The sequence below is a fragment of the Macaca mulatta genome, chromosome 17 (genome assembly GCF_049350105.2).
Source record: "Macaca mulatta isolate MMU2019108-1 chromosome 17, T2T-MMU8v2.0, whole genome shotgun sequence".
NCBI classification, from domain to species: domain Eukaryota; kingdom Metazoa; phylum Chordata; class Mammalia; order Primates; family Cercopithecidae; genus Macaca; species Macaca mulatta.
The window spans coordinates 3986242-4010993 of record NC_133422.1 but is presented as its reverse complement, the minus strand read 5'-3'; the positions used below and the strand labels follow the sequence as shown (position 1 = coordinate 4010993).

The window sequence follows — 24752 nt, the reverse complement described above, 5'->3', positions numbered from 1 at the left end:
CCTCTCCTCCCCATTAGGATAAAGTACAATCCATCGAAATAGATTCATCTTAATAATTTCTACCCATGAATAATGAAATTGTTCCTGATTTTGTTTTCCTATGAGAGGCAATTAAATTCATCCTATTAGCTGGCAACCATTTCCCTAACTTTTAAATGTTATTTGAAATGGCACGGCCTCCTATTAGCCGAAAACCTGCAGACACACAGACTCAGCCAATTAAAATGAAATGAAAACTACTGGATTTTCTGGTCATATGATAATTTAAACTGAAATGCAAACAAAGAGCCGAAGATTGAGGCTCGGAAATCTTTTTGATAAAGAAATAAAAATTGTCACATCCAGCAGCCAAACGTTGCCTACTCCAGGGCACTCACTTGTTATAAGGAATTAAACGGAATGTGGGTAGGCATAATTCTGTCCTTGCCAACAAGGAGAGCTCCTTCCTTTATTTTGTGTGGCTCTTATCCTTGCCTTCCAGTCGATTAACAACCTGCTGTCGGCTGCACGCATTTCCCGGTGTGGACCTGCCCGGTGAGGCTTGATCACACGACCCCACAGCCTCGCAGGCAGCTCTGCGCCCTGCGTGGTCTGGTGCAGTCAGGGTCAAAGAAGTCAAATAGGTGTCAATATGCTTTTCAAGTAGAATCTCTTTAGTTATTACCCAGCGCCTCAGGTTCTGTAGGCGTTTGCTTTTCACTAACACACTTTCAACTTGTTGGCTTCTCCTGTCCCCTTTCTTGTGGTTAATTGGTCAATTTTTTTCTAGTTGTCATTTTTGACCCTACTTTTCCAGCAAACTCCAGCCGCTGGAATAGTCCACACACTGCCACCCAAGCATCTTTTTTTTTTTTTTTTTTGCCTTTATGGGACTATGTTTGGTGAGAGGTTGGAATCTCTCTCATCCCTTTGAAGTAGCTCCTCATAATAAGGAAGACCCACTCGAATTATGGGTCTGGCTGTGTGCTGCTTGTAAAAGTGACTCCTACTTCATGTCAATAACTAATCATTTCAAAATTAAGGTAAGTTTACATTTGTGAAGGTAATTTTTTTTTTTTTTTGAGACGGAGTCTCGCTCTGTTGCCCAGGCTGCAGTGCAGTGGTGCGATCTCGGCTCACTGCAAGCTCCACCTCCCGGGTTCCCGCCATTCTCCTGCCTCAGCCTCCCGAGCAGCTGGGACTATAGGCGCCGCCACCACGCCTGGCTAATTTTGTTTTTTTGTATTTTTAGTAGAGACGGGGTTTCACCATGTTAGCCAGGATGGTCTTGATCTCCTGACCTCGTGATCTGCCCACCTCAGCCTCCCAAAGTTCTGGGATTACAGGCGTGAGCCACTACACCAGGCTGGTAATACATTTTTAAGTGTGTAGTGACATTATGATTTCACAATGAAATTCCAACATTCTTGATTTTTATTTCTGCATTTATCTGCTCCTGACATCATAACTTCATAGGTTATGACTTGCAGTGGCTTCCCCTGAAGAACTGTGTTCCACTAGCAGGCTGTCATCTGATGGGTGCTGCCCACACTCTGGGGCTGTTCTCATGGCCCGCTCGATGATGGCACCATATCCACCTACACCTTTACTACACCTTCCTACTAATATCACAGTAATGTAGTTTCAAAATGTTGGCACCCATATTCCTAAGTCGTGCCTCAAAACCCTATGACATAATTGAGCAAATATTATATCCCTATTTGAGGAGACAGGCCCAGAGAGGGCCGGATAAGATTCCCGAATTCAAACAGGTAATGAGGGAATTTGATCTAGCACTCGGACTTAGGCTTCCTGACTGCCAGCTGAATCCTCTGCCTGCTGCACCACATTTCACGTGTAGGGGGGTCTGTGCATTGCCACAGGTGCGATGATAGGGCCAGAGCCGGGGAGGAGCTTGGAAACCCATGTGCCCTCTCATTGTACTAACAGCGTCCATGGACATTTATCCCAGCACATTCACCTGGTGTATGGAGATGCACCTGACTGCAATAACGCAGGCACTCCCTGAGAATGACTCTAGGACCCAAGAAGAATGTGTGTTCAGAGTTCTGAGCTAAGGAGTCTGGGAGTGGCCAACCCAGAGATTCAGTCCACATCTGTGAAGGACATCGGAGCACCTGGCCCATCCCTTGGAACATAGGCCATATGGGGGATCGAGGCCCTTTGTTTTGGGTTAAATGGAAGTTGTTGCTAAGTGAAAATGCTGTATAACCTGCATGCTTTTTACAAACGGGAGCCGTTTTCCAGTCCAGCTCGCTGCTACTGGACTGCCCTGTTGGTAAGTCCTCAATAAACCCTACGTCCTGTTCCATGGCTGTGGGTCTCTTCTTTGGCGTTTTGGACATGGTGCCATCCCTATTGGATTCCACAGGGTCTGGCATGACAGCCAGGCAACGGTGGCATGAATGAACGCAATGCACGTCACTCACTGCACTCACTGTTGGTAAGACAGAGCTATGTACAAGACAATCCATGCAGCAGAGGCTTATTTTGAGCACATTCGTACGTATGAAAATATCTGGGCTTAGGCCAAGAAGATGAGATCAGTTGTTTGTACAAATCTATAAATATGGCATCATGCAGTTGGAAAGAGCTTATAAACCAAATTCTTGATTTTCTTCTAGACCATTTAGGAACATCCCTAACATGTCTGAGTTTCTGGTTGGCTGAAATCGAGCTTTTTCCTTTTTTTTTTTTCTAACAAACAGGATTCCAATATCAGTAGTGAGCAGTGTGTGCTCTAAGCCTCGTTGTGACTTTGGCTTGTGTCCGTGAGGTTTTAGTAGCTCCTCCCCTGCTGTCTGCTGTTTTGCTTTCCTTGGTTTTAGTTTTGATTTTAGTTATCTGCTGTCAACCTGAGTCTGGATAACATTAAATGGAAAATTCCAGAAATAATTTATACATTTTAAATGGCACACATTTCTGACTAGCGTGATGGAATCTCAAGCCGTTCAGCCCAGGACACGAATCATCCCTGTGCCCAGCATCTCCAGCTGTCTAACGCTCCCAGCCTGTGAGTCACTGAGGCGCCATCTCCGTGGTGAGATCCACTGTTAAGTTACTGCGGTGCTTGTGTTCAAGTGGCCGTTAATTTTACTTAATAATGTCTCCAAAGCACGAGAGCGGTGATGCTGGCATATTGTTATAATCACTTCATTTTACTGTGAGTTATTATTGTTCTTAATCTCTCACTGAGCCTTATTTATAAGTTAACCTTTAGCATAGGTATGTATGCACAGGAAAACAAAGAGTGTTTAAGGGTTCAGTACTCTCTGTGGTTTTAGGCCTCCACTAGGGGTCTTGGAACATGTCCCCTGTCAATAAAGGGAGACAACTGTATTTCTAGACTTGAAGTCCCAGGTTATATCTTTATTGTAGTTGATTTTGAAAAAACACTCTTAGTTTTCATCTTTCATTTTCGTTTAAACTGGAAATGCAGCTTAAGCGCAGCACTCTGGGCAGTGGAAGGTGACAGTGGTTGTCGGTGGGTGACTCCTAGTGACAACCATCCCCAGAGAAGCTGGATCCCTAGGAAATGGCAAAATGGACATTCTCTGTAAATGGGAATGTCTGTAGTGGGTTTTTTTTTTCCAACTTGAAAATAACAAGTCACGGGCCGGGTGCGATGGCTCATGCCTGTAATCCCAGCACTTTGGGAGGCTGAGGCGGGCGGATCACGAGGTCAGGAGATCGAGACCATCCTGGTTAACTCAGTGAAACCCTGTCTCTACTAAAAATACAAAAAACTAGCCGGGCGTGGTGGTGGCGCCTGTAGTCCCAGCTACTCGGGAGGCTGAGGCAGGAGAATGGCGTGAACCCGGGAGGCAGAGCTTGCAGTGAGCTGAGATCGCGCCACCGCACTCCAGCCTGGGGGACAGAGCGAGACTCCGTCTCAAAAAAATAAAAAAAGAAAATAGCAAGTCACTAAGTCATTTGATAGCAAAAATGCCAAAGAAACCTGTCCGGATCTAATACAGAATAATTTTAGACTTTCTTGGCCCTTCTTTCAATGCTAAATTGTCTTTTGCTTTCCTTGTACATTTGCTACTCTATGACCTTCATGTTTTCCTACAAACTACTAGAAATTTAATACTGATAGCTTTCCAGACATGATACTCAGGAATATCATTAGGACATACAGTAGGAGGCTGATCTGTGAACTCACCATTCCGTCACTGCTATGAAAAAGAATATCCATTTGAGAAAGCACCTCGATTTTCCCAGCGTGAGCTTGAAGATGCACACCCCTTGGGGCGTCCATGCTTAGTCTCCGAGTAGGGGATTCTAACCTGAGGTGAGGAAAAGAAGCAAAAAAAAAAAAAAAAAAAAAAAAGTATTAAAAGCCACTCCAGCACTCCCTCAACTTAGCATGGAAAAGATAACTAGTAAGATACATAAGTCTTCAAGTCATTCTCAAATGGTAACATACTGTGCATTATTCGTTGATAAATCCAGAAATAATGTGAAGTATGAAAGAAACTTTCTATCAATGAAAGCCTATGAGATTAGTATCCTCTAAAAGCCGATAAAAACATGAGGCAGTCCTAATCCCAAGCAGCAGTTTCCAATGGCGTAGTTAAGTACTCTGGCATACTATTTCAGAAGAAAATGCCATTTATGAAGAACTACACAAAATTATTTTTGCTATGTCGCCCAGGCTAGAGTGCAGTGGCTCTTCACAGTTGTGATCATGGTGCATTGCAGCCTCAAATTCCTGGGCTCAAGAGGTCCTCCTGCCTTGGCCTCTCAAGTAGCTGTGGCAGGCTTGTTTTTTTAGTTAAAATGCCAATTTATTTAGGAAAAGAAGATAGATGTAAGGATAACACATGCGTTTTCCACGTTCATGAGACAGAATATAAGTTTGGTCTTTTTTAGAAAGATTACAGGGCAAATGGAAAGATTTCTTTTGGGAAAATTACTGAACTGATAGAACTGAAAGGAGGGAAGTTGGCCTCAGCTGACTTTGGTTTTGTACAATTAATCAGACTCTCCTTGTGGTTAAGCCAAGTACAGAAAGAGAACCAAAAATATAACAGCCGGAGGAATTCTCTTACTTGCCTCTGCCTGGAAAAGGCTGAATTTCCACCAGATGGCATAATGTGATCATTTGAAACACTTTTAAGCTGCTCAGCATCCAAGTTATGTGTATAATATTTCGTGGCCAAAGTAGGATTTATTCCCAGAATACAAGATTGGTTCAGTATTAGAAAATCCATTAATGTAATACTCCATATTAATATATCTAAGAGACATACATGACTATCTCTGTAATTACTAAAGACCCTCTGTAATTACTTCAATACCTATTCAACACAAACTAGAAATCGATATGTGCTTTCTTTATAAAATACACATTCACATCATTTAGCTTAATGGAGAAATACCAGAGGCATTTCCACTTTGACTGGAAAAAGACAGGGATGCTTACTATCTCCATTTCTTTCTCACATTGCATTGAGGACATTAGGAAATCCAATTAGCCAAGAGAAATGGATTAGATATTACACTTGCAAAATAAGGTGTAAAACTACATCTATTTGCAAATGATCTGATGGTATACCTGGAAAATCCCAGTGAATCAATCATCAAATGGATGTGAACAATATAAGGTTTAGTGAGGTTTAGTAAGGAAATAAAATTAGCACACAGGAATCAATAGCCTTCATATCTAAAACAATAACAGGGAATAATGATGATATGATAAACCTCCTTTATAATAGCAACGAATAAACGTGGAAAACATATATGAAGAAAACTTTTCAATGCTCCTGAGAAGTATAGAAGTAGCTTTGAACAAACGGAAAGACAGCCCTGTTCTTGGGTAGATCACTCAGCACAGTCATTTGTCAGTTTTCCCTAAGATAACTTATCAACTTAATATAATCCTAATAAAAATAAGTTTTCTGGAAGTAGACAAGTTAATACTCAAGTTCATATGCAAAAATACATAAGAATAGGCAGACTAATATTCAATGATGTACAAAGTCGTATGTGCATAACTAGTCCTACCAGACATTAAAATACCTTCTCTGTAATCCCAGCACTTTGGCAGGCCGAGGCAGGTGGATCACCTGAGGCCAGGAGATCGAGACCAGCCTGGCCAACATGGTGAAACCTGGTCTCTACCCAGAAAAAAAAAAAAAAAAAATTAGCTATGCATGGTGGCAGGCTCCTGTAATCCCAGTTACTTAGGAGGCTGAGGCAGGAGCATCTCTTGAACCTGGGAGGCAGAGGCTGCAGTGAGCTGAGAATACACCACTGCACTCCAGCCTGAACAACACAGCAAGACTCCATCTCAAAAAAAAAAAAAAAAAAAAAAAAAAGCCTGTTTAGTTAACAAAGTCAGTACTGACTCATGAATAGAGAAACTGGTGCAATAGAATAACAAGTGCAGGAACAGCCCCAAGTCTACAGAGACATTTAGTGGTAAAGGTTGTATTTCAAATCATAGGGGAAAAGTAGAGTTTTAAATAAATCTAGTTGCTAGCATGTCTGGTTGGTCAATTGGAAAAGATAAAATTAGAATCAGACCTCACACCTTATACATCATACCTCACACAATAATAAACTCTGAGTGGATCAGAGGTCTAATTGTAAAAGATAAAGCCATGCAAGAAACATATTAAATTCAAACTTAAAATCCAGACACAATAAAAAAGATTAGTAAACATGAGTATGTAAGCATTAAAAAGTCTGCATAGCATAAAGCACAATAAATCAAAAACCAACTGAAGCTGGGAAAAATTATTTAAAACATATATCAGGGATGAAGGGCTAATATCCCCAATATTTAAAGAAGTCTTAAAAATTGAGAGGAAAAATATTTTTTTAAAAAGTAGAAAAAGATAAATAATTCACAGAAAGGAATATAAAAATGGCCTTTAAACATATGAAAAGTTGCTCCACCTCACTCATATTAAGAGAAATGTAAACCATTTTGAGATATAATTTCTAATCTATCAGATTGGCAAAATTTAAAATATCTTAAAACACATTGTGTTGGCAGCTATCGGGAAAGGAAAATAGGTTTTATCGTATCAATGCTAGTGTGCAAACTGGCACACCTCAATGGAGGGGGAAGTCACTGGAAGGGAATTTGGCATTATCTGAGTAAACAATATAGGCATTTATGTTTTTCACCCACGGATTCCTCTTCCAGGAATTTATCATGAAGTTATATCTCCAACAATATGAAAATATACCTGCACAAGCGAACTGTAAATAAATCAGGTGCTTACATATAGCGGAGCAGTTGAAAAACCTCTGATACGTGCACACCTGGGAAGCTGTATGCGATTTCTGGGGCTGTTTCCCGGCACATGCCCTCTTCTCTGGTCCTCTGCCCCACAGACTCCCCACTCTCGGATCTCTTTCTCCTCCACTCCCAGAGATTCCCGTGCACTGACTGGATTCCCCCTCCCTGTGCCCTGATTCTGAACATGCCTGTGGGCAGAGAGCTCGGGCAAGTGTAGGGCTCACCTCATTAGTTTCTATCTTGTTTTGCACTTCCTGTTATCCAGTGTCTGAAAGTGGTTGTTTCATAGATTTGTCAAGTGTTCTTCTGGTTACCAGAGATGGTGCATCCAGTCCCAGTGACTTCATCGGGGCAGAAGAGGCCTGTTGCCAGACTGCCCTGCTGTGAGCCTGCAGGGGTTCCCCGTCCCAGATCCTTCTTAACAATCTCCTTCTCCCACTTCATAAGGAAAGACATGCTCATTCATTCTGAATCGATTATGATGTATTACCCTGGGGTAGAAATATTTCCAGAGGAGATGGTGTGGGACGAGTCGGTGAGGATATGGCAGTCACTCGTGTCTGGGTGGCAGGGTAGGGGAGGAGGTCCCGCCGGTCACAGCCCAGACTATGAAGGGCTGGGAGTGCCCAGTGGAGCACTTAGGATTTTCCTATGGCTGATGTGATGTGAGAGGAAAGAAGCATTTAAACCAGCTTGCATTTAGCAAACTCATTTTGATACCAGCGTGAGAGGCAGATTGGAGAGGAGGAAGCAGGAGGAAGGAGGAGGCTGTGAAGAGGCACCAAGTGTGGAGTCAGTGGGACTTTTTGACCTCCTTTGGATTTTAATAAACACTATCTAGTTATAAGCAGAAAATCTTGAAAATAAAGGCAACGGATGAAATAAGAAACAGTCAGGTCGTAGTCACTGCTGACATATTATTCCAGCCCATACCCCCTTGTCTTCTACGGGAGAGGTTGTTCATATTTGAACAAAAATTCTTACCTAAGGTCTTGAAATGGGTCGGCTCTGACAAGGGGCGTCTCCACCGAATGTTCGAAAAGAGCCCCTTCAGGCCCTAAACAGAAAACAAAGATGTATCAGGAGCAGAAGTAAAACAAGTGGCACCAGACAAAATAAACATTTAGCCTAGATATTAAATAATATACGGACTTTGTTCTTTGTTGCAGAATTTTTGCAGATGTTTGAGTTACGGGTGGAAAAATAGGCCCAACTGCTTCCCTACTTTTCTGAGGCTATCACAATTTCATTATGTTCCCATAAACAAAATATGTTTTTCAAAGCAATTACAAATTAGCAGGCTTATTTTAAAACTAGAAAGCAATATTAGTCTTCAAATCAAAAAAGAAAAAAAAGTCCTTCTGAAAGTTGCATACATCCATATATTTTAGGTAATAGTAATTTAACTAATTCTCTAGATTTTATGTGTAAAACTTGTATCTTGTGTTACTTGTTTCTAAGGCACTCAGGATATTTACAGAAAAATTACAAGCTTTAAATATTTAAAATGAACCTTCTAATCCCTAGGAATCAGTATGTTCCCAGTTGTTTCATGAGACTGAGAACCTAATTATATGCAAGGCCCTGTGTCAGCTGGGGTGCAGAAAAACACAGGTGAAAGTGACATGCTCTTTGATGTATCCTAACTTGTTTAATACTCAGACCTCTACAATGCAGGTAATATTTTCCCATTGTACCCATGAGGAAGCTGAGGAAGAGAAAGGTTAATTAACGTGCCTAGGGTTCCACAGGTGAGAAGTGGCAAGGCTGTAATTTGAATTCAGAGCCCACATGTTTAATCTATATACTATAGGGGTTTTCATACATAAATAACAATATGTGATAGAAAGTAATGTGCCAGTAGCGAAGTGCAACAAAATTATCTGGAGGGTCATCAATGGGGAAGAATTACTTTAAGGCATCAGGGACGACTATATAAGAAAGTGAAGTGGGTCTGAACTTTAAAATAAATAAACTTTTATGAACATACGGAGATTGCGAGCAAGAATTTCGAAAAGAGCAGCAGTCCAGGGGCAGGAAAATGTGCTGAGTGTCCAGGAATAAACAAATAGTCCAATTCACTGGAAGCAACGAATTCTACATGGAATACAAACGTATCTTTCACATTATATTTAAATCTATATCCTCTTGAATTTCATGGGCATATTCACAGATATAAGCAGCACCAAGCACCACATTGCGTACATATGCTCATCATGACTTCCCCAGGTTGCTCGTGCCTATCTTGGGCCCTGCCCTGCCTAGGGTCCCACCCCTGGCTCAGGCCCTAGCCTTGGCTTAAGAGCCTGTGGCTGCCGCTTGCAAAGCGTTTTTCTCTCCCTTGTGGTTCCACAGGAATCTCAGGAGTCATCCTCATGCTGTGAACTTTCCTCTTTAGGAAATACAGAGGGTCCCCGACTTGCCACGGCTTTGTAGCAGGCAAGCCACTGCAAGCTGAGGAGCTTCTATAATGAAACAACTAAAATGTTTATTTTTAAATCAACTCTTTTACTAGTTTCAATATTGGACACTGAAGAAAAATTGTCTGGGTAAAGGTTTCCCAGCCTCTGTGTTGAGAAATCCTCATCCTGGGCAAAAGATCTTTTGAGCAGCCCTTACTAATTTTTTTTTAAATTTTTTTTTTTCTAAGACGGAGTCTCACTCTGTCACCTAGGCTGAAGTGCAGTGGCATGATCTCCACTCACTGCAATCTCCGCCTCCCAGGCTCAAGCAATTCTCCTGCCTCAGACTCCTGAGTAGCTGGGACAATGCGTGTCCACCACCACACCCGGCTAATATTTTGTATTTTTAATAGAGACAGGGTTTCACCATGTTGGCCAGTCTGGTCTCAAACACCTGACCTCCGGTGATCTGTCCGCCTCAGCCTTCCTAAAGTGCTGGGATTATAGGCGTGAGCCACCGCACCCAGCCAGTCCTACAGTTCACAGTACCTTCACATTTTCTCCACAGTATTACTGGCTATATTAGCTTTGTTATTGTAATTACTACTTCCTTAGTAATTTTATTTAAATATGAAGCTATGATAAAAATCCACACTGGAAAAAAGCCCTTATCCAAGAAATAATAGCTTGTGGCACAAAAGCAAAACACACTTAAATCAGAACAAAGCGAAATTTTAAAATTACAAACGGATTTAGTAGGATGATTTACATAAAAACTATAATCAACTGAAATAAAGCAACACACATAAGTGAAGGTTAATGTTTCATGAAAATTATAATTTATGTAAATTCAACTCAGATGAGAAATAGATCCTCATACATGCTGTAACAAGTCACATTTTCTTAAAATACCACTTAAGCAAACCTAAATGATAATGGAGATCATTATGTAAAGTTAGGCTATACCAAGCACTGGCGTTTCCACAATAAATGGTGCAGTCAAATTTTAGAGCACAATATCTGGTTTGTTGATGTATTGACAACATTTCCTGCTTGGCATACAGAGGAAAATAATTTAACATAGTAATCTGTATAATAATATGTATTCATTTTATCCTTTTCTTTCCTCCTTCTTCTGATTTGCAAAATATAAAAGAAAATGTAAATTTTAATACACCTCAAGTCAATTCTGAAGAAGACAAGCAGAGCTATGCTTAGTTTTATATAAGTATATTTAGTGTGATTTATGTAGCATTGTTTGAAACCTAAGTAATGCTTTGTTATCACGAACCTAGAATGAGCTTTATGAATCATCAAAAAATAATGATTTCTTTCCATAACTAAGATATAGAAACAAAAGGAATGTGGGCATAAAATTTTCTGTAATTATTTTCTCCATTTTTATATAAACAAGATGATATTATGAATGACAAAAAAGTCAACACATTTTACTTTCTATAACACATACCCTTGTAAAACAAAACTAAAGACTGCAATCTATTCCACTTTCATGGGCAATTTTTATTTGAGCACAGTGTTGGGTCAAAATAAATAGAGAGATAAATCTCTAAATGATTTTTGGGGGAATCACAGAACTGCAATTTGGGGCATATCTCCAAAGAACAAAGAAAAAGTTGGGAGTTTTATTAGAAAGAGAAACGTGGGCGGGTGCAGTGGCTCACGCCAGTAATCCCAGCACTTTGGGACGCCAAGGCGGGTGGATCACTTGAGGCCAGGAATTTGAAACCAGCCTGGCCAACATGATCAAACCCCGTCTCTACTAAAAATAAAAAAATTAGCCAGGTGTGGTGGCTCACTCTTGTAATCCCAGCTATTCAGGAGGTTGAGGCATGAGAATCATTTGAACCTGGGAGGCATAGGTTGCGGTGAGCCAAGATCGTACCATTGCACTCTAGCCTGGGCAAGAAAGTGAGACTCCATCTCAAAAAAAAAAAAAAAAAAAAAAAAGGAAGGAAATGTTATATATTGTTTTGAAAGAAGGCTCATTGGCACTAGAGAAGCTTCTGGGAGCTGGCGAGCTCTGATTGGTGAGTGAGGGCAGCAGGTAGAACACTTGTTGGTGTCACGGCAGGTCGTTTCAGCAATTACTAGGTAACGCCGGTCTTAGGGTGACAGCAGGCCATTTCAGCTGCTGGGCTTGAGAAAAATTCAGTTCTTGAAAAAGGTGCTACGTGCCCTGAGTGCTTTTCCCCCAGCCCCTCGATTTGCTTGGGTATGACAACATGACCCAATTCATATAATCAACTTTCACAGCAGCTTCAATTCTCTTTCCCAATAGCTGAATTTATTCAAAGAGTTTCAGTGGCACTATTTTACAGGGCAGTAAAACTCGGTAATTAGTTTTTAAATGCGTGCCAATTACTTACCTTCTAATGTAACTGTAATTAGTGATATTATATCGACATATGATTATGGTAATGTACTTATAGGGAGATAGAAAATCTATAAACTGATATGTATTATCTTTAAATAAGAGCAGCAGTTTCTCTACATTGAAATGATAAATGCCCAAATTATATGCTCTTGATTATATCATTACTATTCAGCCTCAAAGTTAAATACTCCTCGGAACCTATTTGCATATAATAAAATGAATTTTCCTAAATGGTTTCATAAAATGATTCTCAGGAAATGGTTGTTGATCTTCAATTTAATTGCATTTTCTTTACGTTTGCATTCATTTAAATATTCACAACCAAGATGATATAAGAAATATAATTGGTGTAATACCTCTTCTTTGTGGAAAATAAAACATATTATTTGAAGTCCTATAATCTAAAATTTTAGACAGGAAAAAAGTTCTACTATAAAATATCATTATATAAATCATGCATTAAAATGACCCTGTATAATATGCATTATTTATATAGGAAATTACAAATAAAAAGGAAAATAAAGGAAAGCCTAGTCTAATAATGTTAACTTTTTTATTTTTAGAATATGTCATTGAGATTAGACATGGACTTGTCATTGAGATCAGACATGTCCGTTTCTACTGTGAAGCAGTAGTACTCAACACCATTCTTCCCTTCTGGATTCTAGAGCATTGTATGATGAATGATGCTCACATGAAGATCCGTAGTAAGACTGTGGTGCAAGATGGACTGAGATGGTCATGAAGGCAGTTGGAAAGTTCACGGTACAGAGCCCAGCAATCATGACACTCTTGGACAGAGCTCAGCAACTGAATGGCAAATTACTCTAAGTTGCTACATTCTTTGAGTTTCTAGGTTCCTTCAGTTATAGAAATACATAGAATTCAATATTAATACTTCTGTTCAAACAGTAATATGTTATGTGTCTCAGTATGCATTCATTTTTGTATCAACACTGATAACTATTTGTTAAGATTTATTCTACGCATTCATCGAGCATTTATGGACTGATATGGGCTTTTCAAGTGATGTCAAAAAAATTCCATTTCTCTTCTTCAGGCAAACTTCCGCTTCATGTCCCCACATAATGCCTCTACTGCCTCCCATCCTATTCACTTTGTAATCACTTCAACCTGCCTTTTGCTTTTATTACTGCAGTGAAAAATGCTCTCCTTAAGATTGCAACGGCTTCCATAATAATAAATCCAGTGACAATTTCTGTCATCTCTTCTGGGTCCAAATTCTGAGAAAATAGTCTCTCTTGACACCAGAAAAATGATTATTGTAATATCCCTCCCACCGCATTGCCTGTCCCTTATTCTCCTTTGGTGGCTGCTCTGCCTTTATTTGGCCTCTACCGTTGGCATTTTTCGGAGCTCAGTTGGTTGATGACGCCCACATTTATCTCTAGTCTGGACTTCTGCTCTGAGCAGTAGCTAACTCACACGCCCAATAGCTGACATGACATATGCACTTGGCAGTTTTCCCAGATGATCTTCAGTTTACGTGTCTAAAATATTAACTGTTGATGCTGTCTGCCCTGCAAATGAATTCTCCTCCTCCTCAAGCCTCTCCATTACCCAGAGAGTAATGCCGTCACCCAAAGCAAATATTATCATTGAGTGTCCTCTTGGATGCCTGCCGTACATGCGATTCATGGGCAAGGCTGTAGCTGTCAGATCTTAAATTGGAGTAATTCACTTCCCTCTCTGACCATTGCTGCCACCCAATCCAGGTCACATTCACTGAGTACCTGTACTACAATTGACGTCCTCCTAACTGGTCTTACTGCTTCCATTCTTTCCTCCAACCTCCCTTGTAATGGTTGGATTGATCTTAAGATGTATAATGAATCCAGGAGTACGCTGTTCAAAACAATTCCATGCCTCCCCATTGAATTAAAACAAATCCTAACTTCTTATAATGGCCAGCAAATCCCTGCATAATCTGGTCCCACTCTATCTCCCTTTACACCAGGCTTTTTTCAGACTCAAACTTGGTAAGATTAAAAATAAAAATCATGAAATAATATGGCATAGATAAGCCAAACACAGCAGTTATCACAATGAATGTGAATGTTTTAAATTCCACATTAAATATCAAAATAAATTATGTTACAAAAAATAAATCCAGCCAAATGCCACATACAAAAGAAATTCAAATAATTTAATATGAGAAAAATTTCAGCTGGGAGAGTCACTTGAGATGCCAAATCACTGAGGTCCTCTTAGAGACAGATGTTGAGAGAAGTCTTTGCAGCAGCAAGTGATGTCGCAATTGATGGAATCATTTTGCAACCAAAAAGGGAAATATCAACATACTTGCAGAGAAGAAAAGGTAGAGAAATATTACTTGGCTACTAAATTAATCAACAACCTGGGGTTACCCTTTCCCCAGCCTTCCTATGTGAGATTTGCAGTTTAAGCCTGTTTTAATTGGGACTCTTGTTCCTTTCAGCTGAAATACCATTGACTGCAGCACAGCACTGACCGCGCGTGCAGCGCTGCATCAGACAGTGTTCTGTGCCCTTGGGTATGTGTTTGAAGGATGTGGTGCTCCTAAAAGCACCTTCCAGATATCGGTCTTCACGTCTTTTTCGACTTAACATCCTTGTTTATTTTCACTTCTTCAGTGGCTGAACACGTTCTCCAGGTCCATTTTTGTCACTGGCTATAATTATGGGTGACTCTAGCATTTCTACACTATCACTTTTGACTTTATGTGATCTTGCTTAGCTGCACAGAAGGCATGAAGAATTGGGATTGTTGCTAGATCTTACTTTTTCTCATTAGTGGTGGGAAATGGATCCTATTAAAGAACTCTGTTTTTAAAGATAATATTGGGAAACGGACCAAGCCTAGCAAATTGTTGCCAGGGAGCTAAAATACACTTACAGTGGCCAAACTAACAATTTGTCATCTAGCAGAAGTCAGTTCTGGCAATGGTGTAGAATAGTTTTTTGAAGACAACGTTGTGATGTTATTCCAATGGTATGTTCTGTAATTTGGGTTAATAAAAGAAACGTTAACTTTGGCCACTTGGTGGCTAATTTTGTGGGGGAGGAAGATGCGCCTGCTCAAAGGCCTAAATCCATTTCAGACTGAACTGATGAAATTGTGTAATCGCTTCCATAAATTTCACTTAAAAACTATTATTCAGTAGCCTAGTTGACTAAAGTCTAAATGGAAGCTATTTAAGAATTAAAGAGAGGTTTTAGCTTATTTGAGTCATTAAAACAACAGCAATAGCAATTGTCTTAATTACTCAAAGAATGGCAATTCGAGTCAGGATTGGGACTTGGTGCAGCCAGGAGTTTCGAGTGCACCGTCTTAAGGAGAGCGCGACTTTACTTTCCCCTTTCATCAGAGCTATGGGCTGCTGTGCAAGTGACGAGAGCGGAGAAAAGAAGCAAAGAATTGGGTTTTCTTTCCAGTCCTCAGAGTGAGGCCGCTGTCTCTTTTCCTACCACTGCTCTTTCCTTGGCTGTCAATTGCTGTTGCTTTTGCTGACCTGAGAAACTCCAAAGGCTACTTGGAGTCAATCCAAGTAGATTTATGACAAAGAGGTCATATCCAGAATCTACAAGGAACTTAAACAAATTTACAAGAAAACAACAACCCCATCAAAAAGTGGGCAAAGGATATGAACAGACACTTCTCAAAAGAAGACATTTATGCAGACAACAAACATATGAAAAAAAAACTCATCATCACTGGTCATTAGAGAAATGCAAATCAAAACCACAATGAGATACCATCTCACACCAGTTAGAACGGCAATTATTAAAAAGTCAGGAAACAACAGATGCTGGAGAGCATGTGGAGAAATAGGAACACTTTTACACTGTTGGTGGGAGTGTAAATTAGTTCAACCATTGTGGAAGACAGTGTGGCAATTCCTCAGGGACCTAGAACCAGAAATACCATTTGACCCAGCAATCCCATCACTGATTTATAATCCCAAAGGATTATAAATCGTTCTACTATAAAGACCCATGCACACATATGTTTATTGTGGCACTATTCACAATAGCAAAGTCTTGGAATCAACCCGAATGCCCATCAATGATAGATTGGATAAAGAAAATGTGACACATATATACCATGGAATACTATACAGCCATAAAAAAGATGAGTTCATGTCCTTCGCAGGGACATGGATGAAGCTGGAAACCACCATTCTCAGCAAACTAACAAAGGAACAGAAAACCAAACACTGCATGTTCTCACTCATTAGTGGGAGTTGAGCAATGAGAACACATGGACACAGGGAGGGGAACATCACACACTGGGGCCTGTTGGGGAGCGGGGGGCTAGGAAAGGGACAGCATTAGGAGAAATACCTAATGTAGATTACGGGTTGATGGGTGCTGCAAACCACCATGGCATGTGTATACCTATGTAACAAACCTGCACGTTCTGCACAAATATCCCAGAACTTAAAGTATAAAAAAAAGTTACCCATTGTTATTTTCAGCAATTGTCCATTAATATCTGTTCATGAGTACAGTCTGTGTAGAATGCTAATCCTTATGTTTTCTTCCTGATAAACTCCTACCCATCTTTCTAGGACCAGCTCAAATGTCTCTTTCCTGGAGAAATCACTGGTGACCTATTCTGCCTCTCTTTCCACGCATCATACCCGGCAGAATGAATCCTTTTCTCTGGGCTGCTCCTGTAGGCTTTTGCTCAAACATCTTTTAGTGTCCTTAACTGATTGTATCCAACAAATTAATTTGTGTTTCCACCTCCCCAGCCAAAGTATAAGCATCATGTAAAAGGAAGCATGTCTGAATTATTTTGTACTGGAGGCTTTTAGGTTAGTCACTGACACACAGCAAATGCTATGTAAATGCTAATTCCAGAGAAACAGTATAAATTTAAGTGCTTCTAAATTGGGGGAGATTTTACTCCCCCTCCCCCAATAATGGGGAACTTTGGCCATGTTGGGAGAGATTTTTGGTTGTCACAACTGGTGGGGTGGGAATGCTACTAGCACCTAGTGAGGCTAAGGATGCCACTAAATGGCTAAGGATGCCGCTAAACATCCCGCAACGCACAGGACAGTCTCCCCCAATCTCCATCAAAAACATTATCCAGCCCAAAATGTTAACAATGCTAAGGTTCAATAGCAAAGACATAGAATCACCCTAAATGCCCATCAGTGACAGACTGGATAAAGAAAATGTGGAATACTATGCAGACATTAAAAAGAATGTGATCATGCACGCCCTTCTAGGGACATGGATGGAGCTGGAGACTATTATCCTTAGCAAACTAAGACAGGAACAGAAAACCAAATTCTGCATGTTCTCACCTATAAGTGGGAGCTAAATGATGAGAACATGTGGACACATAGAGGAGAACAACAGACACTGAGGCCTATTGGAGGGTGGAGGATGGGAGGAGGGAGAGGAACAGCAAAAATAACTAATAACCTGGGTTAATACGTGGGTGATGAAATAATCTGTACAACAAACCCCCATGACACAAGTTACCTATGTAATAAACCTACACTTGTACCTGTGAACTTAAAGTTTAAAAAAAAAAAAAAAAAAGTGTTAAGATCGACAAAGCCTGCCGTAGACAATGGTTAGAGAGTCAGACCTTGGATAGAGACAAAACAAGAAGGGAAACATCAAAACTGTGGAATCTCTTAGTTTCTTTCATTACAAAATGTAAGGAAGCCAATAACATATTGGAAAATTGAGAAGAATTATGGTTTGCTCAAAATTGTACCGTTTGTACACTCTCAGTTCATGGTGTCTCTGGCAATAAGAACTAGAAATGTTTGCAACACCAAAATAACAAGGAAAGTGTAGAGTCATTAGAGGTGGGGTATATTTTGCTTAGCTGCACTGCAGAGGAGGAGTTTGGGAGAAAACTGTGCCTCAGGCAAAAACAATTATGAAATAGAAGATTATAACTTGTCTTTTGAAAGGACAACTTGAATGCATGTTCTAGAGCAGGGACTCTAGATCCCTGGGCCATAGACGGGTCCTGGTCTGTGGCCTGTTAGGAACTGGACCTCACAGCAGGAGGTGAGCAGCGGGCCAGCGAGCATTACCGCCTGAGCTCCGCCTCCTATCAGATCAGTGGAGGCATTAGATTCTCACAGGAGGGCGTACCCTGCTGTGAACTGTGCATGTGAGGGATCTAGGTTGCGTGCTCCTGATGAGAATCTAATACCTGATGATCTGAGGTGAAGTCGTTTCATCCCAAAACCATCTCCCACACTGTGAAAACATTTTCTTCCATGAAACCAGTCCCTGGTGCCAAAATGGTTGGGGAACTGCTGTTCTACAGAGAGCATTGACATATTGCTGACCTGCTGTTTCTCCTGCTGGTTCACGTTAGTCCAGGGCAGTGGTTCTCAAAGTGTGGTCCCCAGAGCTGTGGCAGCAGCAGCACCTGGGGACTTCCTAGAAACACAGATTCTCAAGTCACATTCCAGACCTGCTGAATCAGAAGCTCTGGGGATGAGGGCCAGCACTATTATTATTATTATTGTTATTGAGATATGGTCTCACTCTGTCGCCCGGGCTGGAGTGCAGTGGCTCAATCTCAGCTCACTGCAACCTCTGCCTTCCAGGCTCAGGTGATCCTCCCACCTCAGCCTCCCGAGTAGCTGGGACCACAGGCACACATCACTGTGCCTGGCTAATTTTTCTATTTTTTCTTTTGTAGAGATGGGGTTTCACCATGTTGTTCAGGCTGGTCTTAAACTCCTGGGCTCAAGCGATCCACCTACCTCAGCCTCCCAAAGTGCTTGGATTACAGGTGTGAACCATTGTGCCTGGCCCCCGGCAGTATATTTTAAACAAACCCTCTGGATGGTTCTGACGCATGCATACAGGTAATAAACAATACAGTTGCTTATCAATTTTTCTCATCTGTTCCTCTAATTGATGTCATGGCCCAGAAGGAGTCCTGGGCTAAGGAAAAGTTCATTTTGCTGATTCTCTGTGTAGGAAGGCTTTGGTTTGAAGCGATCTAAGCTGTTAGACTGTTTTCCCTGCAGATTGTACTGCCCTGCAGTGCAATGATACTCTACCAAGAACTCTGCTGTCCTTTGCATACTTGATCCACTTAACCCAGCAATGATAGTACAGTTGACATTATCAACTCACTTTTAGAAGTCAGGAAACAGAAAACAAAAATTAACTTACTTGAAATTATGCAGCTAGTAATTGCAGAGGTAGGAACTGAATCCTGGTCTACCCAGCCCATATTCTTTATCGTACGCAACAGTGCATTTCTGATGCTCAAGGTGCTTTGTTGGACAATGACCAATTTCCTTTAACTAAATGCCCTAGTGTCTTTCATTTTAGTAACAAAACCAGATACATTACTGTCTTAGAGTATGCAACATTAGGTTATGATTTGTTAGGGCCGGTAATAGGGTGGAGTCTACTTCCTTGGCCAGGAAATATTATTTGTTTTTCATTTGGGAGTATTGATAGGATTGTGTGAGACAATAACATCGCTATTGGTTTTCACAGTAGTACAGAAAGGCACTGCGATAGATTTAACAAGTGTCTGCTTATGTCTTCTTGTCTTTAGCAAGTGAATTTAGAGTATGTTCCAAAAAATTTTTTTCATAAAATGGTCTCTTCTCAGTCTTAAAAATGAGTCCTATGAGACCGGTATTCAACTTTTAGTTCAAAAAGAGAACTTTTTTGTAGAAATATGAGGAATTCAAGTACATGATATGATGAGAATAAAAGAAACTTGGGAAACAGATACTTGAACTGCACAGATAACAGTGACATTTGATAAGTCTGTGGGTTACTCTAGTTAGAAAAAGACAAAGGGTGGCAGGGCGCTGTGGCTCACACCTCTAATCCCAGCATTTTGGGAGGCCGAGGTGGGTGAATCATTTGAGGTCAGGAGTTTGAGACCAGCCTGGCCAGCATGGAGAAACCCTGCCTCTACTAAAAATACAAAAATTAGCCAGGCATGGTGGTGGGTGCCTGTAGTCCCAGCTACTCAGGAGGCTGAGGCAGGAAAATCGCTTGAACCCAGGAGGCGGAGGTTGCAGTGAGCCAAGATTGGGCTACTGCATTCCAGCCTGGGCAACAGAGCGAGACTCTGTCTAAACAAAAAAAAAAAAGAAAAGAAAAAGAAAGAAAGAGAGAAAGAGAGAAAGAAAGAAAGAGAGAACGACGGAAAGAAAGAAAGGAAGAATGAAAGAAAGAACGAAAGAAAGAAAGAGACGAAGAGTAAAACTGTGGTGGAAGAAGGGTGGGCCAAGATCTGCAGGAAGGATTTTGTTCTTCTAGGAGAGCATCAAGAGAGTTGCAATGGAGAAAATGCAATACATTCAAGCTCTCTTATCTGCTTGAAAGATTCCACATAAGCTTGTCAATAGTACAATGTGTTTTTGCAGATGTGTACTCCATGGAATGTTGTGTATTTCTCGAATTAGTACATACCAGTTACTCGAAGTTTATCTGTACCAACCACAACTTCCTTCTCATCTACAGTAAATAGTGGCTTGCCGTCGTTGGAGTTGATCTGAAACAGTTGACTCTGGACTTCTACCATTTTGGGACCTGAAGAATTAATTAAAACAGTTTATTATAAACTGTTCACTACAAGCAGTGTCAAAACCTCTATTTTTACACATGCCATGTCAACCCAACAAAACCAAGTACCTAAAGATTTGGTATTTGTTAGCATTAGTGGTACTGATTGATTCTGTAATTAAACTTTGCAACTTTTAAGTCTAAATTTATCATATTATTAAAATTAATTTATGTCAAACATATGTTAACCTATATCAATATATGTATAAATACATTATTTAAGAGTTTCTTCTTTAAGATTTTTAAATACTTGCCCAAAATAATATGGTTCTCCTATTCGTGGTTAAACTTGTATTCTTTTGGTTATTAACCACCTAAGAATCTCACATTCCGAAATGTAAGATTTGTGAAAGACCATCTTACAAATGGCTCACTTTAATGGTCAAAGTTAATCTAGAAGATGAGTTGTATCCTGAATTTTTTCTCTACCATTATTCTCAGAAGAGCTGCTCACCCTCTACTCCACGGGAAAAACAAGCATCACTGTGGAAGAACACCTTCCTGTTTTTGCCCTTCCCCTAAAAAATGTTTGACTTTGCCATGCCTTCTGTTTCACTTTTGTATCCAAGCTTATGCCCTTCACCTGAGCTCTAGACCCACTGCCTTCCAGCTCTTTCATCTATTCAGCAGGTGTTCTGTGGGTGCTCACTCACCCTGTGCCATCCAGACATGAGGGTGAGGTCACACCTCCCACTCACTCAGCTACACACCAACCCCAGGCACTCATCATGTGTTCCCCAATTCCTCTTTGATGCTTCCAAACTTTCTAACCCAGGCCTCATGGATTAATCTCCCTAGAGTACAGCCTTCATCATCTACTTAAGAAACTATGAGTTCCTCAATTTGTTTATGTTAGCTTTACATTCTTTTTTTTTTTTTTTTTTTTTTTTTGAGGCAGAGTTTCGCTCATGTCACCCAGGCTGGAGTACAATGGCACGATCTCTGCTGGCTGCAACGTCCGCTTCCCAAGTTCAAGTGATTCTCCTGCCTCAGCCTCCAGAGTAGCTGGGATTACAGGCATGTGCCACCACACCCGGCTAATTTTGTATTTTTAGTAGAAATGGGATTTTACCATGTTGGCAAGGTTGGTGTCAAACTCCTGACCTCAGGTGATCCGCCCACCTCGGCCTCCCAAAGTGCTAGGATTACAGGTGTGAACCACCACATCCAGCCTATATTCTTATCTCTAAGTTGAGGCTGGACACAGTGGCTCACACCAGTAGTCCTAGCAGTTTGCCAGGCCAAGGCGAGCAGATCACCTGAGGTCAGGAGTTTGAGACCAACCTGGCCAACATGGAGAAACCCCATCTCTACTAAAAATACAAAAAGTAGATGGGCATGGTGGTGCGTGCCTGTAATCCCAGCTACCTAAGGAGGCTGAGGCAGAAGAATTGCTGGAATCCGGAAGGTGGAGGCTGAAGTGAGCTGAGATCGCACCACTGCAGTCCAGCCTGGGCGACAGAGCAAGACTACCTCTCAAAAAAAAAAAAAAAAAAAAAAAAGAAGTTGAGAAAATAAGTCATATCTTATAATTTTTTTGTGTGTGTTCCTCTGACCCTAACAGTTCTCAAAAAAATTTTTGGATACCTGGTAGAAATTAAGTAAAGCCTTTCTATTAATGCGTTGATCAGTTTTGGACATGCTCATCCAAGTGTTCTTAATTTTATTAATTTGTATTTAAAACCCTCCAGTGAGTCTTTATTTAAATAAATAAATATTTTTGGCAAGAGTGCCGGTTATAAAGTTGACTTTTTTCTCTATGTTATATCTCCTTTTTTTAAAAAACAAAAATTTCACTTTATTTTTTGGTATTTGTATGTTATTTTCCCCAATCTGAGACTCAGAGTTCCTGTTTATCTCTTCTGGGTCACTGATATGCCTGTGTATTTATTATATAAACACCGATTTGCATTTAATGGTGACTACCAAGTTACCTGACTTTAAAATTGAGAAATAATTGGAATAATTAATCCAGTAAGAGTTCATTGTTTTGCTCACTAGAGGTTCATCTTACAATTCTAAGAGGCCTTATTAAGTATAAGGGGTTGAACTAAGTGACAATTTTTTTTTCTGTAGTTATTACATCGATAAAATATTCAATGAATAAGTTTAGTTTCATAGTAAGTCTGTGCAGCAAATACACATAAATTGTTACTCAAATCAAATAAAATGCAGGAAAGTGAATGGTTCCATTCAGTACAAATCTATTGCATGCTTTTTATGTACAAGGTTCTGTGCTAAGCATTGACAATGTGCAAATGAGTGAGATATAGCTCCCAGCGCAGAGGATTCTGTGGTTCACTAAAAAGAAAAGCATGTAAGCCTGGTTTCAGGACAACTTGCTAAGTATTAGGATGCAAGCATGACAGAGTCTTGACTAGGAATTCATGGTCCATCCATCCAGGCTAAGAGTAGCGTCCAGAGACGCGATGCCTGAACTGACTTGGAAGAAGGAGTTCATGCTTCCTGCTGGGCGCAGTGGCTCACCCCTGTAATCTCAGCACTTTGGGAAGCCAAAGCGGGCAGATTGCCTGAGCTCAGGAGTTCGCGACCAACCTGGGCAACACAGTGAAACCCTGTTTCTACTGAAAATATAAAAATTAGCTGGGCGTGGCGGCGTGTGCCTGTAGTCCCAGCTACTGGGGAGGCTGAGGCAGGAGAATTGCTTGAACCCGGGAGGTGAAGGTTGCAATGAGCTGAGATCGGGCCACTGCACTCCAGTCTGGGTGACAGAGCGAGACACTGTCTCAAAAAACAAAAAAGGAAGAATTCATGCTTCCCTGTTGAGGGAAGAACAGGGATCTCCAGGTAAAGGAAACTATTTGAGCAAAGGCATAGCGGCGAATAAAATCCCATCTCCATTTTATTAAAAATAGACACTGCATGTTTAAATTTAAATACGCTTTCCACTTCAGAGAAAACTGTACTGTTCTTCAATAGTTATGGAGTTTGTAATTAATTTTCTAACTTTTATTAATATTCTAGCAGTTTCTTTAACCTAGTTGGACACTGATTAAAGCTGAGGATGTAATTGTCTTTTGCAGTAAAGGTCTTTAAGAAATAAAATTTAAATTCTACCTTGTTGATAAGAAAAGAGCTATCTGTACAGTCCCATTTTTAATGAAAGGCTTTGGTACAAAGAGAAAAAGTTAATGGTTTTGTGATCTGATTAATTAAGTTTGGGAAATTAGCTTAAGGGTTTTTCTGGTGAAAATACCATCAAATTCTCCCTTACATATAATGTGTCTCATCAGCAACCTTCTTTTGTTCCTTAGGATATCTTTAATTTAAAATAAAATAATTTAGAAACAAATATCACAAAGTCCTTTAAAAAAAGGAAACATATATTCTGCTGGTGCAAATATGGTATCACAGAGAAAGGACTGGGCTGGAAGCACAAAGCTGTGCTTGTTAGCGCTACTACTTTTGTGGCATAATCTTGTATTATACAGTTCCACTTCATATGCCTGGCACTAACGACCTTTACTGGTGTTAAATAAAATAAAATGAGATAAAATAAGAGACGAGGCTTGAGAAGTCCCTGAGCAAACAAAGCTAGTTATGCTATGCCAGTGAAACTTAGGTTATTTCTAGTAAATGTCCCTGATAATTATAAGCAAAACTGATGTAGCTTTCCAAAAATGCTGTAAAATGATCTTTTTTTTTTTTTTTTTTTTTAAAGACAGGGTCTCAGTCTGTTGCCCAAGCTGGAGTGCAGTGGTGCGATCTCAGCTCACTGCAACCTCTGCCTGCCGGGTTCAAGCGATTCTCCTGCCTTAGCCTCCCGAATAGCTGGGATTACAGGCACCTGGTTGACTTTTGTATTTTCAGTAGAGATGGGATTTTGCTATGTTGCCCAGGCTAGTCTTGAACTCCTGGCCTCAAATGATCCGCCCGCCTCTGCCTCCCGAAGTGCTGGGATTACAGGCATGAGCCATGCGCCCGGCCAGATGATCACTTTTAACCAATCTTCTGCCATCTGGAAACCATGACTGTAATAATCATTGTAAAGGTTAACCTCCTCATTTCACTATATATATATGTGTGTGTGTGTATATATATATATAGTGAATATATATAAATAATATATATAATATTTATATAATTATATA

At 40.4% G+C, this 24752-nt stretch overlaps 1 protein-coding gene across 2 annotated transcripts in view; it reads right to left on the bottom strand.

Moving 5' to 3' along the window:
- SGCG (sarcoglycan gamma) overlaps positions 1–24752 on the bottom strand; it is a 95776-nt gene that overhangs the window by 1232 nt on the left and 69792 nt on the right. For both annotated transcript variants that reach the window (XM_015120736.3, XM_015120737.3), the window contains exons 5-7: positions 20488–20607; positions 8240–8312; positions 4166–4289 (exon numbers count right to left, since the gene is read on the bottom strand). In XM_015120736.3, coding sequence (XP_014976222.3) covers positions 4166–4289; positions 8240–8312; positions 20488–20607 — 317 coding nt within the window. The remainder of the gene's footprint in view (positions 1–4165; positions 4290–8239; positions 8313–20487; positions 20608–24752) is intronic.